General features: G+C 52.9%; 1 protein-coding gene across 1 annotated transcript; it reads left to right on the plus strand.

Annotated features, from left to right (window-relative positions):
- The first annotated feature begins 1,109 nt into the window (after positions 1-1,109).
- Positions 1,110-16,828, plus strand: ITGA2B (integrin subunit alpha 2b). Its single transcript, XM_066263449.1, has 30 exons — positions 1,110-1,350; positions 3,532-3,653; positions 3,742-3,839; positions 3,952-4,120; positions 4,363-4,412; positions 4,489-4,534; positions 4,629-4,757; positions 5,093-5,140; positions 5,279-5,322; positions 5,465-5,521; positions 5,660-5,712; positions 5,901-6,112; positions 9,386-9,568; positions 9,817-9,862; positions 9,945-10,049; positions 10,132-10,187; positions 10,281-10,432; positions 10,578-10,703; positions 11,080-11,147; positions 11,300-11,447; positions 12,318-12,410; positions 12,684-12,763; positions 13,030-13,110; positions 13,234-13,330; positions 13,433-13,585; positions 13,668-13,793; positions 14,816-14,929; positions 15,226-15,327; positions 15,539-15,655; positions 16,597-16,828. Exons 1-30 carry the CDS (start codon positions 1,163-1,165, stop codon positions 16,654-16,656), a joined length of 3,123 nt encoding a protein of 1,040 aa, XP_066119546.1. The 5' UTR covers positions 1,110-1,162; the 3' UTR covers positions 16,657-16,828.
- The last annotated feature ends 545 nt before the right edge of the window (positions 16,829-17,373 follow it).

The following is a 17,373-nucleotide window of genomic DNA, read 5'->3' on the forward strand; positions in this document are numbered from 1 at the left end:
CAGTGTCAGTAAGACTTGGCACTCCTCTCATCATAGAAAATCACCTTGCCTTTCTGCTTAAAACTATTCCTTCTCTTTCCGCTATGGGACCCTATGTTTGCATCTTCCATGCTCCGTGCACATTTCTATTTGGTCTTTCAGCAATACCTATTACGTGTTGGGCTCTCGGCTAGGCCCGAGGCTGCAGAAAGGAACCTTTATCTCCAGGGATTCATGGGCACAATCCAGTGAACAGGCTATGACTAAACGGTGTGTTAACTCCAGGATGCCAGCCTGGAGAGTCAGCGGAGGCTTCCCCTTGGCAATGAACCCACTAGAACCAATTCTTGATGATTGGAAAAGAACTCTCACCCAAGATGGAGTGAGGGCTGCTTTCAACTGAACTGCTGGTGCATAATTGCAAAATCCAAGAGCCAGAATACCCTGAACTAACTTCACTCTGTTCCCACCTCCTTTCTCCTTCAACCAAGATCCATTCACCACGCCTTCCCCAGCCCTGCCTGCACTGCTGTGACCACATCAAGACGTGGCCTCTGATAGAGGAAGAATACGGAAGCTGCTGTGCCAATATGACTGACTGAAGCTGCCCAAGGTCCTTAAAAGGAGGAAGTGGATAGGTGCCTTATCCAAAAGGATACAGCAGCCCAGGTCTTATCAGGAGACAGCAGCTTCCTCACTCCTTCCCCCACCTCTGACTGAGTCACAGTGTACCACAGTGGTGCAGGCAGCTGTGTGGGAAGAAGAGGAGCTATAGAACCACGGGCTAGAGTGGAGGTGTACGGACCAGGTAGTTCACGGTTTTAACTAACCCAAGCAGAAAGCTAGGATGGCTTACACTAGCATGGTGGTAGTGGAAAGGCTGTGAAGATTCAAGAGCCGTAGTTGAGAGACAGAACCAACAAGAAGTGGTGATCAACTACTCTCAGGAAAAGGGAGGAGTCATGGCTTTCAGCCATAAGCATCCACCTCCAGGACGGCCTCACCCCCTTCCCTTCCTGGCAATCCTAGAAGCCATAAGGGTCTAGGGACCATGGCCTTTTGTTCTGCCTACTGCTCAGTAAGTGGGTTCAAGTTTGATAAGAAAAGACTTCCTGTGGTGTGAACTAAAAAGAAGAGGAAGGAGTTAGCCCATTCCTGCCAAGGAGGCTGTGGGAGAAGGAAGATGGCCAGAGCTTTGTGCCCACTACAGGCCCTCTGGCTTCTGGATTGGATGCGGATGCTCTTGGGACCTGGTACTGCTCCTGCAACCTGGGCCTTGAACCTGGACCCACTGAGGCCCACCTTCTACACAGGCCCCAATGGCAGCCACTTTGGGTTTGCTTTGGAATTCTACAAGGACAGCCGTGGGAGGTGAGCCCTAAGGGAAGTTTGGGTGTTGGGAAAGAGGATTCTGCCACCATTACTGCTTCTGTGGACCTCAAGTTCCCTGTTTGTGATAGTGGTTGAGCAGAGTGACTTCTAGTGTCTGTTTGGGCTGAGTTCTTGTTAGGAATACTGGGAAGGGGCCTGCTCAGGTGAGAGGATCAGAGAGGGGAACCGATAGGAAGATGGTCACTGAAACTACAGCAAAAACAAAGGCAAAACAAAAGTTGATACCTTTTTTTCCCCCATAGATCAGTTGTATCATCCCACTCCACTCTCATCCCCTCAAAATACAGAGAGGACTGCATGTCTTAAATTGACTTACAAAACTATAAAATTACTCACCTTGGTTTTCTACTCCATTCCCCTTATCCCCACCAAAGTTATAGATATTTGAAAAGAAGTAATAGAGCATTAGTGGTTAGGATTAATCAGGCTGTGAGATCAGACTGCCCAGATTAGAGTTCTGGCTCCTCTTTATAGTAACTACGCTGAGCTAGTTACATACTGTGGTAGACACTATGCTACCCAGCTTTGGGAAGCAGCAGTGGCAGGGAGCATTCAAGTATCAACCCCGTGGTGAATGAATTTCCTCTGCTGAAGACAGCCACATCCCCCAAAGTCAAGTCCACTTCCCAATGTGACCTACAACTGATTGATCTATGAGGAGTGTGGACGGAGGAGAGGTGTAGGTCTGACCCTCTCACCTCAGCTGGGAAGTTCTGAAGAACCCTCACTCCAGGGTTCCCGGGGTGTTTGTGTAGCCCACAGCTGTCACTGGACTTGAATCTCAGCTTGATTCCTCTAGCCACTCTTGCTTTTTTCCCCTCCTCATGAGCATTACTTAACAAACACCTTGTATGCTAAATATATATATATATATATATATATATATATATATATATATATATATATTATGGCATTTTTTGTGTGTGACAGAGAGAGAGAGAGAGAGAGAGAGACAGATAGGGACAGACAGGAAGGGAGAGAGATGAGAAGCATCAATTCTTTGTTGTGACACCTTAGTTGTTCATAGATTGCTTTCTCATATGTGCCCAAGCCAGCAATTTTTAGGCTCAAGCCAGCAACCATGGGGTCATGTCTATGATGTCATGCTCAAGCCAGCGACCCCGCGCTCAAGCTGATGAACCTGTGCTCTAGTCAGATGAGAACCCGCTCAAGCTGGCAATCTTGGGGTTTGGAACCTGGGTCTTCCACGTCCCAGTCCCACGCTCTATCCACTGCGCCACTGCCTGGTCAGGCTATATATACATATGGCATTTTTTGAGCACTTGTTATGAATTACTCGGCTGGTGCCATGCTGAATGTCCCTCACGTGTTTACTTCATTTACTTATCCTGATGGCATTGAGTAATAGGTATTGTCCCCAACTTACAGATGGCAGAGCTGTGGTTTGAACCTAGATCTTCTAGGGTCCTCAGCAATATAAGCACCTTATCCCCCACTTTAGCAGTGCCCACTAGCTTCCCTAATTCTTCATTAAAATTAACTCTCAAGAAGGTATCTGGTAACAGTTTTAACGTGCTAGGAATCATGTAAACCCTGGCTTTGGGGGAGGGGAGGATAGGGAGTGTAGATGAGTACAGAGCTTAGAAGGTCTTTTTCAGTAAGAGTATCAAACCCCTCCTATTTATATCAAACTAAACGATTATAGTTCCAGCCTTCCTCTTAACTCGTTAGGGTTTTTTTTTAATTTTTAAATTATTATTATTTATTCATTTTTAGAGAGGAGAGGGGGAGAGAGAGAGAGAGAGAGAGAGAGAGAGAGAGAGAGAGAGGAGAGACAGAGAGAGAGAAGGGGGGGGAGGAGCTGGAAGCATCAACTCCCATATGTGCCTTGACTAGGCAAGCCCAGGGTTTCAAACCAGCGACCTCAGCATTTCCAGGTCGACGCTTTATCCGCTGTGCCACCACAGGTCAGGCTCGCTAGGGTTTTTTTGAGCATGTTATTTTACCCTCACTAGACGTAGGTTTCACGGGCCATAAAATGAAAAGGCGGTGGCCTCTATGGTCATTAAAGAGTCTTCGAGGAAATATGATCTAGTGTGCCCCAAAGCACACTGCCCTTCAGGGTGGTGCTCCCAGCGTAGGCACTGGGGCATAGGGTACCCCGGAATCCGCGCGTGGTCACGCAGCTTTCCGACGCAGCTTGGCCATCCTGGTGGGCGCCCCCCGGACCCTGGGCCGCAGTCAAGAGGAAACGGGCGGCGTGTTCCTGTGTCCCTGGAAGGCTAATGGCAGCCAGTGCTCCTCTCTGCCCTTCGACCTTAGTGAGTTCCAGGCAAAGAGGGAAAGGGAGGGGCTACAGGGAGCGCGGAAGCCGGACTTCAACGCCCCAGCTCTTCTTGTGCCCTCCAGATGATGAGACCCGAAAAGTAGGCTACCAGACTTTCCAAACCTTCAAGGCCGGGCAAGGACTGGGGGCGTCGGTCGTCAGCTGGAGTGACAACGTTGTGGTGGGCACCACCGGATGGGACAGGAAGTAGCTGGGGGATAGGGACATGTTGGGGGAGGGTGGATGGAAACCCGAGTCCTGCTTCTTCCCCACTGTCCTGTGCCCTCCTTCAGGCCTGCGCCCCCTGGCAGCACTGGAACGTCCTAGAAGAGTCCACAGAGGCTGAGAAGACGCCCGTAGGTGGCTGCTTCTTGGCTAAGCTCCAGAACACCCGCCATCGCGCCGAGTTCTCACCTTGTCGGGCCAACACCATGAGCCCGGATTACGCGAAAAATATGTATTGTGAGCTCCGCTCTCCGTTTTGGCCCCCCACACTTGCGGCCACTAGCTCAACCTTTATTCTGAACCTTCTCCCAGCGCCCTCTGACCCTGCTTCGGACCCCGCAGCCCTACTGCCCGGTTCCTTGCAACCCCCTCAACCCCCACCTCCACCCCGCTACGGCGCTGATCCAATGCCGCGCCACCGGCTCAGTGCGCGCTTTCTGACCCGCCCCTTCGCTGACCCTCCCTCTTGCCTCCTCTAGTGGAAGACAAGCGCTACTGCGAAGTGGGCTTCAGCTCTGCAGTCACTCAGGCAAGTAGCGAGTCCAAGCGTGGTGAGGGCGGCTCCCAGACAGGGCTCTGTCTCACCTCCAGGGCTTCCTTTTCAGGCCGGAGAGCTGGTGCTTGGGGCCCCTGGCGGCTATTTCTTCGTAGGTACGTGCCCATCAGTACATCTCCCTCCACTCTTTGTCGGCCTGGGGAGATCCAAGGAGTCTGGGCCTCCACACCAACTGCCCCTCGCACCCAGGTCTCCTGGCGCGGGCACCAATAGCAGATATCTTCTCCAATTACCGCCCGGGCACACTCCTCTGGCACGTGCGCAGCCAACGCCTGACCTTCGACTCCAGCAATCCAGAGTACTTCGACAGCTACAGGGGTAACCCTAGGTCCTCTCTAAGAGACACCCCAGCACGCTATCACACCGTCCACCACCGCCTCCTGCCGGAGCGGCCCCGTGCCCGCTGCCCCTGGCCAGCCCCAGGGCTCAGGGCGCCGCCATCCTCTGCTCCCGCACCTTTCCCGGCAGACTGACCAACTCCCACATGCTCCACCCTCTCCTTTCCCGCAGGTCTTGGCCTCTCGATGGCGTTCGTTTTGCCATCTGCATAATGCAGGGTTTAACCCGGGTGATATCTGAGTCCCCTCCTCCTTCGCCCTCTGCCCCTCCCCGCTTCGCCCTCACAGAAAGACTAATTCGCGCTCTGTCTTCAGGATATTCGGTGGCCGTTGGCGAGTTCGACGGGAATCTCAACACTACAGGCAAGATATCCATTTAGAGGCAGGGGTTGGGAAGGAGCACCTCCAAGACCTGCACCGAAATCGCCTCTGGGTGCAGAATGATGGGCAGGAGGCAGGGGTGTTCGAGGAGACTCATTCTCTGGGCCCGGCTCCCCCCAGAGTATGTTTTCGGTGCCCCCACCTGGAGCTGGACCTTGGGAGCCGTAAGTACCACCTCCCCCGCCGTTCGGCATCCTGAAGTCCCTGGCCCTACTCCTGACTCTGACCAACCCCTCCTTTCCACCCGGGGCGGGAGCCTGCCTTTGGGGAGCAAGAAGGACGCGCTCATGCGCGTTGTCCGCGCAGGTGGAAATTTTGCACTCGAACTTCCGGACTCGGCTGCACCGGCTGCATGGAGAGCAGGTACCAGCCGGTTCCTATGGGGATGGTAGAGGCTGGGGATTGGGACCCTGGAATATTCCGCTGGGTGTAGGGGGCGGTGTCTAAGAGCGGGTGGGGGTTCTCGGGGCGGGAATTAAGGTGTGCCTTGTCTTCCTGCAGGTGGCTTCGTATTTCGGGCACTCAGTGGCCGTCACTGATGTCAACGGGGACGGGTGAGGAAGGGAGCGCCCTAACCCTGCCTAGTTGAGTCCCCAGTTACCAGAGGCGTGGACTGTGTCCTTTACTAGCCCCCGCTCCCGTTGACCGTCGAAGGGAGCGGGAGGGCCTGAATGGCTAGATGTAGCCTTGGGACGCAGCACCCCGCCAGCCCAGCCCACGTAACCGCGCATCCGGCCTGCAGGAGGCACGACCTGCTGGTGGGCGCGCCGCTGTTCATGGAGAGCCGCGCTGACCGCAAGCTGGCCGAGGTGGGGCGTGTGTACTTGTTCCTGCAGCCTCGCGGCTCCCACGCGCTGGGCAGCCCCAGCCTCCTGCTGACTGGCACACAACTCTACGGGCGATTTGGCTCAGCCATCGCGCCTCTGGGCGACCTCAACCGGGATGGCTACAATGGTAAGGGGGGAGGGGAACCCCACCTGCTGCAGAGGGGTTAACAGCCACAATAAAGACCATGGATTTGACCTGAGGACAGCAGGATACGGGAGGAGCTTTTTTTTTTTTTTTAACAGAGACAGGGAGTCAGAGAGAGGGACAGATAGGGACCAACAAACAGGAAGGGAGAGAGATGAGAAGCATCAATTCTTCGTTGCAGCTCCTTAGTTGTTCACTGATTACTTTCTCATATGTGCCTTGACCAGGGGGCTCCAGCAGACCAAGTAACCCCTAGCTCGAACCAGCGACCTTGGGCTCAAGCTGGTGGGCCTTGCTCAAACCAGATAAACCCATGCTCAAGCTGGTGACCTCGGGATCTTGAACCTGGATCCTCCGCATCCCCGTCTGATGCTCTATTCACTGCGCCACCACCTGGTCAGGCGGATCCAGGATGAGCTTTAAACAGAGAGAGTTAAAGGAAACCAATTTGTTTGCATTGGTCCAGGAAGAAGAGCTGGGTGGGTGACGGAGGAGTTGGGCGGGTGGTGGCGCCCTGCACTGCCTGGAACTCAGGCTAGGCGGCTGGTCTGGGGAGGCAACACGGGGATATTAGAAGTTCAGCTCTGGATCTGTTTGATATTGAATGATTGAATGACTTTCTGACATTAGGGAGGTATGTCAGAGAGGTCTGAGTGGAAGAGGGGAGGCTAGATAAGGGATATAAAGTGAGGAGAGGCCCAGGACAGAGCCCTGAGGAGCAAAAGCATTAGGGGACTCCCAGAGGAACAAATCTGGAAAGGGGTCAGAGGACTGTCCACAGGAATAGGAGAGAAAACAGGAGATCTGATGGCACAAACTCAAAGGAAGAATGCTCTAGACAGAAGGAAGGAGGTCAGTGGCTCCAGATGTTTCAGAAAGGGACAATTAGATGGGGCTAAACAAGTATCCATGGTCTTTAACAAGAAGGAGGTCATTGGTGACAGCAACAAGAACCAAGTCAGGCCTGACCAGGCGGTGGCGCAGTGGATAGAGCATCGGACTGGGATGCAGACGACCCAAGTTCGAGACTCCGAGGTTGCCAGCTTGAGCGTGGGCTCATCTGGTTTGAGCAAAGCTCACCAGCTTTAGCCTAAGGTCGCTGGCTGGAGCAAGAGGTCACTCGGTCTGCTGTAGCCCCACAGTCAAGGCACATATGAGAAAGCAATCAATGAACAACTAAGGTGTCACAATGAAGAATTGAAGTTTCTCATCTCTCTCCCTTCCTGTCTCTCTGTCCCTCTCTCTGTCTCTGCCAAAAAAAAAAAAAAAAAGAGCCAATTCAGGGCTGGATAGGGACAGAAGCCAGATGCCACGGGGCAAGATATGAATGGAAGTGAAGACTTGGACGCAGCCAATATAGATGGCTCTTCCAACCGGCTTGTGAAAGAGAAAAGATGATTACTGAGAGATGAGGGTCAAGGGAAGGTCATTTTAATTTCAAAGAATATGACATAAGTTGAATGTAAGAAAAAAGATCTTGTTGGGAAGTTAGGGGCGGGGAGTGAGATGAAGGGTCCCTTTGATGCTTTGGGGATGCAAGGTGGGGGCAGAAGCTAAGCCCAGAGGCAGGGTAAAGGAGGGATGCCGATTCCAAGGTCAGATAGGAAAAAGGAGGAAAAGTGGGTATAGAATTATAACAAAACAGTTGGGCTGCTTCTTTTTGTGGAGAAAGTGAAGGCCTGCAAGCTTGACAGAATGGTGAATGTTTGCAATAGTGCTGAGCAGACTGGAAGACAGAGCTGAGCAAACCCAGCCCCACCCCACAAGACTGCTGGGCGGCGCCTAGTGAAGACTGGAGGTCAGGTACTCATGGTGCTAGCTAGCCTGGTGAGGTCTGGCCAGGCTTGCCGCAAACTGGCAGTAGGACAAGTAGGCTGAGGATATGGCAGGGCTGACTGACTGGTCGTGAAGAGATGAGGAAACCAAACGTCAGGAGAGAGTGGAGGCCCAGAGGCTGGGGACACAATTATGGTCAGAGTGGTTGATTTGGATAAATTCTGGGTAACTCACTCAGAAAAATCAATAAAGGTTTTTAAAAGAAAAAAAAAATACACAGAAGCCAAAGAAAAATAGTTGCAACATATAGATCAAAGATCTTGATTCTAATCACATGCAGCAAATTCTTACAAATTAATAAGATTATGATGAATAACAAATTTTCTTTTTTAAAAGAATTTATTGATTGATTTTAGAGACAGAGGAAGGGAGAGAGACAGACAGAAATATTGATCTATTCTTGTATGTGCCTGACCAGGGATCAAACCTACAACCTCGGCGCTTTGGGACACCAAGCCATCTGACCAGGGCATAAATTTTCAAGAGTGATCTTAAAAGTTATTAGTGATAAGGGGGTGGCGGGGGCAGTATTTAATATGTCTTGGTTACTTAATCTTCTGGGACTCAGTTTTCTTGAGAAAATGGGAATAATGAGCCCTGGCTAATTAGCTCAGTTAATTAGAGCATCATCCCCATATGCCAAGGTTGCAGATTCAATCTCCCGTCAGGGCACATACAAAAATCAAACAATGAGCCTGAGCAGATGGTGGCGCAGTGGATAGAGCATGGGACTGAGACGAGGAGGACCCAAGTTTGAAACCCAGAGGTCACGGCTAGAGGGCGGGCTCATATGGTTTAAGCGAGGCTTACCAGCTGAGCCCATGGTCGCTGGCTTGAGCAAAGGGTCACTCAGTCTGCTGTAGCTCCATGGTCAAGGCACATATGAGAAAGCAATCAATGAACAGCTAGGGTGCTGCAACAAAGAATTAATGCTTCTCATCTCTCTCCCTCCCTGTTTGTTCCTATCTGTCCCTCTCTGTCTGTCTCTGTCACACACACACACACACACACACACACACACACACACAGAATCAACCAATGAATGCATAAATAAGTGGAACAACAAATCTCTCTCTCTTTCTCTTGCTCTCTCACCGTCCTTCTCTCTCTAAAATCAAATTTAAAAACTTTAAACATATAAATAAAATAAATTTGGAATAATGATGCTTAATTTTTACGGTCAAATGTAATCAGATAGTGAGGGCTGTTACTGTTTTTAGTATAACCCTACTTAATGGGTCTCTTTCTGACCCAGTTGTAAACTCCTCAAAGACTGCTGCTGCTTCCTTGACCCAGACCTTTGCATCCATTTCCTGGTCCCCTGGGGTCTGCCCAGCATAGGAGCTCCTGAAAGTTTTACAGGGCCACCTAGAAAGATTAGAAAACAAAGAGCCACTTTCTTTCTGTTGTTCCTTCCAGATGTTGCAGTGGCTGCCCCCTACGGGGGCCCCAGTGGTCGGGGCCAAGTGCAGGTGTTCCTGGGTCAGAGTGAGGGGCTTAGTTCCCGACCTTCCCAGGTCCTGGACAGCCCCTTCCCCACCGGCTCTGCTTTTGGCTTCTCCCTGCGAGGTGCCACAGACATTGATGACAATGGATACCCAGGTGACCTGGGCTGCTTCTAGCTAAACAAGAGGGGCTCTAGAGTATTACCTGGAGATGCTAAGAGGCACAGCCAGGGGCTGTGCCTGACCTGGTGCACCACTGAGAGCTCTGACCTGTCTGTTGGGGTGGGATGCCAGGGAGGGCCAGATCACACCTCCAACTGGAAAAGTGGTTTGGGAACCCCTGGGAAGGTGAGGACCTCATGCACTCTCTAATTACCAATTCCAAACACCTCCCAATATCTATAGATCTATTGGTGGGAGCATACGGGGCTGACAAGGTGGTTGTATACAGGTGAGCACTAGCTCCAGGGGTGAGATGGGGAGGAGACCAGGCCAGGAGGGGCCACAATGGCAAGCCTCCCCCATCCCACCAGAGCTCAGCCGGTGGTAATGGCCACTGTCCAGCTGCTGGTACAAGATTCGCTGAATCCTGCTGTGAAGGATTGTGTCCTGCCCCACACCAAGACTCCAGTGAGCTGGTGAGGAGTCAGAAGGCATGGGCCTGACCGGATCTGGGACCTCAGGGACCCTAACCCCTGAGCCTCCCTCATATCTTTGCAGCTTTAACATCCAGATGTGTGTAGAAGCCACTGGGCACAATATTCCTCAGACTCTGCGTGAGTGACATGGTGGGGACTGGAGGGAGGTGAGCCTGGGCTCCCCTGGAGGCTGGCCCGGGAGATCCTGACCCTCCTTGCTTGCCCTGTCAGGCCTAAATGCTGAGCTGCAGCTGGACCGGCAGAAGCCTCGCCAGGGCCGGCGGGTGCTTCTACTGAATTCTCAACAGGCGGGCACCACCCTGCACCTAGACCTGGGGGGGAGGCACAGCCCCATTTGCCACAGCACCACAGCCTTCCTCCGTGTACGTCCAGGGTGGAGATGGGCAGGGCTGGGTGTGCAAGCTTCTTCATCCAGCCCTGGGGTGTGGGCTGGGTGCCGTGAGTCCAGGGGTGATCAATGGCAGGGTGCATAGTAGCAGAATGGCCTGATTCTTGTCCACTCCCTAGGACGAAGCTGACTTCCGGGACAAGCTGAGCCCCATCGTGCTCAGCATCGATGTATCCCTGCAGCCTGAGAAGGACGGACTAGCCCCTGCTCTTGTGCTGCATGGAGACACCCATGTCCAGGAGCAGGTGAGGGGGTGCAGGGCAAGCAAGGGGGTGAAGGAACCCTGCCAGAAAGTCAGGGCTAGAGTTAGTGTACAAGTCATAATATGAACCCCAAAACCTTTTTGACACCTCTAATCTCTGGTGTCACTATACCGTAATGAAAACCCCCAAACTTCAGTGTCCCCTAAGCACTAATATAAACCTCAAATGTCAATATCACCTCTAACCTCAGATATAAATCTATGAACCCTAATGTCACCGTCTAAACCATGACATTTGCTAAACCCAGCTGCAAACGCCAAATCCCTGGTATCTCCACAGCCCTTTCATTCTCAGGTCTTCTAATTCCCAAACTTCACATGCCCCTACCTTACCCACATACCCTGATGTGTCCCTGTAGACCCGCATCATCCTGGACTGTGGGGAAGATGACCTGTGTGTGCCCCAGCTTCAACTCACTGCCAGCGTGTGAGACCTCCCCCTCTACCCTCCCCTGCCCAGTCAGCCGATGACACCGCTTCCCCACCTGGGGTGCCATACACCAATATGCTGTCCTCAGCCCCTTTCCTCCTGCCAGGCCCTGGGCCTAGACTTGGTCTCTTCCTCTATCCTCTCCACAGGCAGGGCTCTCCACTCCTGATTGGAGCCGACAATGTGTTGGAGCTAAAGATGGACGCAGCCAATGAGGGGGAGGGAGCCTACGAGGCTGAGCTGGTCGTGCACCTGCCCCCGGGTGCCCACTACATGCGGGCCCTCAGCAACATCGAGGTGAGGTCCCCCCAACCTGAGTGCCTGCACTTCTCTTATGCTTTGCTGTAAAAGCTGTGCTTCTTTTTTGGAAGAAGAGTACTTGCTAATGGCCCAAAATTCAAGAACTTTATTATAAAACCCAAGTCAAAAATGCTCAGGGACTAACTGTTAACAGAAATCTTTGTTAATATTTGGTGGATTGTCTGCCTGACCAGGTGGTGGTGCAGTGGATAGAGTGTTGGCCTGGGATGCTGAGGACCCAGGTTTGAAACCTCGAGTTTGCCCTCTTGAGCGTGGGTTCATCCAGCTTGAGCGCAGGGTCGCTGGCTTGAGCACGGGATCATAGACATGACCCCAGAGTGGCTGGCTTGAAGCCCAAGGTCGCTGGCTTGAGTCCAAGGTTGCTGGCTTGAGCAAGAGGTCACTGGCTCAGCTGGAGCCTCCTGCTTCCCTGTCAAGGCACATAGGAGAAGCAATCAATGAACAACTAGAGTGCCACAACAAGGAATTGATGCTTCTCATCTCTCTCCCTTCCTGTCTGTCTGTCCCTCCCTCTGATTCTGTCTCTGTAAAAAATAATAATAATAAATAAAAATAAAATAAAGTAAAATATAATAAGGTGTTAGAGTGACAGTCCCTTGAATTCTCACCGCAAGAAGCCTTCATCCCACCCTGGCACAGAAGTCTTTTCCAGACTTTCCAAGGAATTTAAATACACATGGGCTGCTCTGTAACCATCAGCTCATAGTTGCTTCTCATATGTGCCTTGACCAGGCAAGCCCAGGGTTTCGAACTGGCAACCTCCATGTTCCAGGTTGATGCTCCATCCACTCTACCACCACAGGTCAGGCTGTAACCATCTTCTTTTTTGAAACTACCTCCTCAAAGGGCTTTGAGAGGCTTATCTGTAACCAGAAGAAGGAGAATGAGACCAAGTTGGTGCTGTGTGAGCTGGGCAACCCCATGAAGAGGAATGCCCGGGTGAGGCCGCTGAGTCTTGTGTGTTAGGCCTCCTCTACCAGGGTCTAAGGGTCAGCTGGGGTTTAGAGGCTGGGTTGGGAGTCAGCCCTGGGCTGGAATCCTGGTCCTCACACTCCCTACATATGTGTTCCTGGGTGAGTGACTCCCTCTCTGGGTGGGCTTCTGAGTAAAACAAAGATAATAATGGTGACCTTAGAGGATGAGGACTGGAGGCCACATTCAGTGTCCAGAGTGGGCACTTGGACAGTGACTTTGGCCCTCTTGGTCTCTCAGATAGGGGTCACCATGTTGGTGAGTGTGGAGAACCTGGAAGAGGCTGGGGAGCATGTGTCGTTCTGGCTGCAGATCCGGAGGTACTGGGCTGGGAGCCCCTGACACAAACACATTCAGGTGCCTTCCACGCAGAAGGGTCCTCTGGGAGGCTGGCTCTTCAGACTCTCTGAGCTTTGGAGCTCAGGAAGAAGCCCTTTCTCAGGTCAGGCTATTGTGTGGCACGCTGTGTGTGGAGTAGCTCCTCCTGAGCATTCTGAAAGTCTGGCCCGGCCCCCAGAAAGTCGATGTTCACTGGGCTGGGGCTGGTGTCCCTGACCTTCTTCTCATCCCCTCCTCTCCCCTCCAGCAAGAACAGCCAGAATCCAAACAGTGAGACTGTGCTGCTGGACGTGCCAGTCCGGGCTGAGGCCCACGTGGAGCTTCGAGGGTGAGAGGCTGGGGGTGGACAAGGGAGATGTCAGGCAGAGCCCTAAGGTTCAAGGGGTCCTGGGGGAACTCCCACAGGCCAGTCAGAGGATCAAGCTTAACTTGGGGGCTCCGGCCCCTGCAGGAGCTCCTTTCCAGCCTTCCTGGTGGTGGCCGCAGAAGAAAGCGACAGGGAGAACAGCTCGGACAGCTGGGGCCCTAAAGTGGAGCACACCTATGAGGTAGGGTGGAGCCTCTGCAGCCCATGCCGGGGTAGAAGGGTCCCAGGAGCTACAGGCCAGGTGCTGAGCCACCTAATATCCTGCCACCCCCGCCCCCACCAGCTCCACAACAATGGCCCTGGTACTGTAAGTGGCCTCCACCTCAGCCTCCACCTCCCTGGCCAGTCCCAGCCCTCTGACCTGCTCTACATCCTGGATATACAGCTTCAGGGGGGGCTTCAGTGCTCCCCACAGCCCTCTCCCAACCCCCTCAAGGTGAGAGCCTGGGTGTGGGCCACCCTGGGAGAGCAGGGGGGTGGGCAGAGGGTGGAACCTGACAGCTTCTCTGCCTCCCCAGCTGCACTGGGGGCTGCCCACCCCCACCCCGTCCGCCGTTTACCCATCCCATCACAAGCGGGAGCGCAGGCAGGCGTTCCTGTCAGGGCCCAAGCAGCCATCAAGGCTTCAGGATCCAGTTCTTGTGGTGAGCGGGCTCTGTGGTCTCTAGATGGAATCTCCTCCCTGGGGCCCAAGGGGCAGAGACGATGGGAGGCAGGGAGAGGGGCCAAAAGAGTGATGTGGGCCTCTGGTTGTCACTTTGGGCCAAGTGAGTATAAAGGATTGTGCTGGTCTTGCGTCTGGGGTGGGGTGGGGGAACACTTGCTTTTTTTTTTTTTTTTTTTACTGAGACAGAGAGGGATAGAGAGGGACAGACAGACAGGAATGGAGAGATGAAAAGCATCAATCATTAGTTTTTCATTGCGCATTGCGACACCTTAGGTGTTCATTGATTGCTTTCTCATATGTGCCTTGACCGTGGGGCTACAGCAGACCGAGTAACCCCTTGCTCGAGCCAGCAGCCTTGGGTCCAAGCTGGTGAGCTTTGCTCAAACCAGATGAGCCCGCGCTAGAGCTGGGGACCTGGGTCCTCTGCATCCCAGTCCGATGCTCTATCCACTGCGCCACCGCCTGGTCAGGCAAGCACTTGCATTTTTTTTTTTTTTTTATTCATTTTAGAGAGGAGAGGGAGAGACAGAGAGAGAGAGAGAGAGAGGAGAGACAGAGGGGAGGAGCTGGAAGCATCAACTCCCATATGTGCCTTGACCAGGCAAGCCCAGGGTTTCGAACCGGCGACCTCAGCATTTCCAGGTCGACACTTTATCCACTGTGCCACTACAGGTCAGGCCAGCACTTGCATTTTTTAAGGTTCCCAGTACATTAAGGAATAAATGCCAAAGCAGGGTTTCAAAAATCCTGGATATTGAACATTGTATGATGGGCCACTTCTTCCAGCCTCCTCCCTGGATGTCTGGGAGTGTGCGAACAACCTCGTTTAAGGATAACGTCTGAAGCTTAGATCTGAGGCCCTTTCTGAGGGGGAGACCGAAGCTCCCTTACTGACACCCTCCCTCCCGTGTCTTCCCCCAGTCTTTCTCTCTGTTGGGTCCTTGGGGTGAGGGGGTGATGGGTCACGAAGTGTTGGGCACTAATAACGTATCCCCTCAGAGCTGCGACTCGGCGCCCTGTACTGTAGTACAGTGTGAGCTGCGGGAGATGGCGCGCGGGCAGCGGGCCATGGTCACTGTGCAGGCCTTCCTGTGGCTGCCCAGTCTCCGCCAGGTGGGGCGTGACGTAATGGGCAGGACCCGGGGGCGGGGCCTTCTGGAGGCGAGGCCAGAGTGTGCTGGGGGGAGAGGCGGGGCTTTGGCGAGCGGGAAGAGAGGGAAGGCCAGATTTAGTGTTTTGTTTTGTTTTTCTTTTTTAATTAACTAATTCTTTATTAGGTGGGGGGAGTTTACTTTGGAGGGGACGGGATTAGGCCAGGAGCAGGCTCCCCAAAGGAGAGTCTGGGGCTGGGACCCTTGCGACCAATAGGCCCTGTGTGAATGGTTTCCCACCCCCCTACCCCCATCCAGAGGCCACTGGATCAATTTGTGCTGCAGTCGCATGCTTGGTTCAATGTCTCCTCCCTTCCCTACGCGGTGCCCGCCCTAAGCCTGCCCAGTGGGGAAGCTCTGGTGAGTATGGAAGAATGTTGTCAAAGAGATGAGTCCTGCCTGACCCACTGGTCATTTATGTCTGTGTCCAGCAGGATGGGGGCGGGGCCTCCCTGGGTCTGAAGGGTGAGACAGGTAGGTGGCTTGACTGGGTGTCACCACTCCACAAGTTTGAGTTTTGGGGAAAGACAAGTGTGAAGGTTACTGAGGGCATGCACGGGTTTGTCCTCAGGTCCAGACACAGCTGCTTCGGGCCACAGAGGAAAGGGACATTCCGATCTGGTGGGTGCTGGTAGGCGTGCTGGGTGGCCTGCTGTCGCTTACACTCCTGGTCCTGGCCATGTGGAAGGTGAGGCCTGAAGGGAGGGTGGGGTCCTGCCCACTCTCACAGGGAGGTAGGGAAAGACATGGCCCAAGTCAGTGACCTGGAGCGCATTTGATTTACAACTCTACTGCTAGACTCATTCTCCAGAGGACCTCTTCTAGGTACAGACCACTGGAAGAGGTGGCACCTGGAATTCTAAGTCCTTTAGACCCCTGAAAGGAAGAGTCACAGGGACTGAGCCCCGCTTTCAGGAACTCCCTTGCTGGTGTAGAGGACAGAGTTCACCTCCTCCCTGCTCTGCTTTTGCTGGGACTGATGGGGGCGGGAGACCCAGGTCTGATCCAGCCCTGCTCCCTACTCTGTATGAGCCCCTGGTGGGTCACTTTCTCCTTTGTGCCTGGAGAACAAGTGGGCTGGTCTCACATTCGCTCAGGTGCCCAAGCCCTGGGAAGCATTGTGCGTTTAGGAGAAGCCCCATATTAGACTTAAAATAGTCAAATATGTATTATCATGCACTTGAGTCATATAGAGAGATAACCATCAGTAGTTAAGAAAAATTCAGGGAAGGCCTAGTGGTGCAGTGGATATAAGCATTAACCTGGAACGCTGAGGTTGCCGTTGGAAACCCTGGGTTTGCTTGGTCAAGACACATATGGGGGTTGATGCTTCCTGCTCCTCCCCTCTCCTCCCTCTTTCTCGTTCTCTCTTCTCTAAAATAAATAAAGTATTTTTTTAAAAAAAGAAAGGAAAATTCAGGGAAGGAAAAGCAAACCATTTTTTTTTTTTGCATGTATTATTTCTATCTGGGGAAAGGCCTTTATTTGTGCACAGAGTGGGGTCCGTGTTTTGCGCTGGTCCAGGAGAAGACCTCATGGCTGGCTGGTTTCTAGCATAATTACTTCTTCCAATGCTGCTCTGGGCCTAAGGATCTTTGTAACCTGTCCCTGGCCCCTGTGCACCCCCAGGTTGGCTTTTTCAAGCGGAATCGGCCACCCCTAGAGGAAGAAGAAGAGGAGGAGGAGTGATGGTGCAGCCATGCCCTCTCCCAGCAGGAAGGCTGGGTGTGATGCTCGCTCTGCCCCAACGCTGGTCACCCATGGGTTGGAGCTGTTCCATAGAGGCCTCCTGGTGTCCTCCCCCTTCCATCAGAGCTGGACTACCCCCTTTCCTGCTGCCAAATAAAAAGGTTGAGCCCCAACCCCCAGAGAGCTGCTTCCACTTGGGTCAGAGGAGGAGTGGGGATCTGGGGCTGGTGGGAATGTGAGCAGAGACCATCTCTGCCAGAGTTCAGTGTGCAAATTACTGTCTTTGGGGAATGTCAGGGAGTAGAAAGTGGGGGTGGATAGACAAGGGAGAAAGGGGACAGAGCCTCTAGGTGAGACTAGAGGAGGGAGAATTGTCTGAGGATGGCTTGTGGGGGGGCAGAGAAGAAGGCAGGGTCCCTGGTGGGCAGCTTTAAACAGTATTTTTTTATGGTTTTGAAGAGATAAACATCAAGAAAAGAACACAGCCTGACCTGTAGTGGCGCAGTGGATAAAGCGTCGACCTGGAAATGCTGAGGTCGCCGGTTCGAAACCCTGGGCTTGCCTGGTCAAGGCACATATGGGAGTTGATGCTTACAGCTCCTCCCCCCTTCTCTCTCTGTCTTTCTCTCCCTCTCTCTCTCCTCTCTAAAAATGAATAAATAAAATAAAAGAAAAAAGAAAAAAAAAGAAAAGAAAACACATTCTCCCCACTCCCAT

Source organism: Saccopteryx bilineata, chromosome 2 (genome assembly GCF_036850765.1).
Source record: "Saccopteryx bilineata isolate mSacBil1 chromosome 2, mSacBil1_pri_phased_curated, whole genome shotgun sequence".
In the NCBI taxonomy this organism is placed as follows: domain Eukaryota; kingdom Metazoa; phylum Chordata; class Mammalia; order Chiroptera; family Emballonuridae; genus Saccopteryx; species Saccopteryx bilineata.

What these genes read in the sequence shown, in the direction of transcription:
- ITGA2B (XM_066263449.1), top strand. Translation starts at nt 1,163, where the DNA reads ATGGCCAGAGCTTTGTGCCCACTACAGGCCCTCTGGCTTCTGGATTGG. An exon ending in GCCCACGTGGAGCTTCGAGG is followed by an intron (nt 13,111 to 13,233) that starts GTGAGAGGCTGG and finishes CGGCCCCTGCAG; the next exon opens with GAGCTCCTTTCCAGCCTTCC. An exon ending in TGGTCCTGGCCATGTGGAAG is followed by an intron (nt 15,656 to 16,596) that starts GTGAGGCCTGAA and finishes GTGCACCCCCAG; the next exon opens with GTTGGCTTTTTCAAGCGGAA.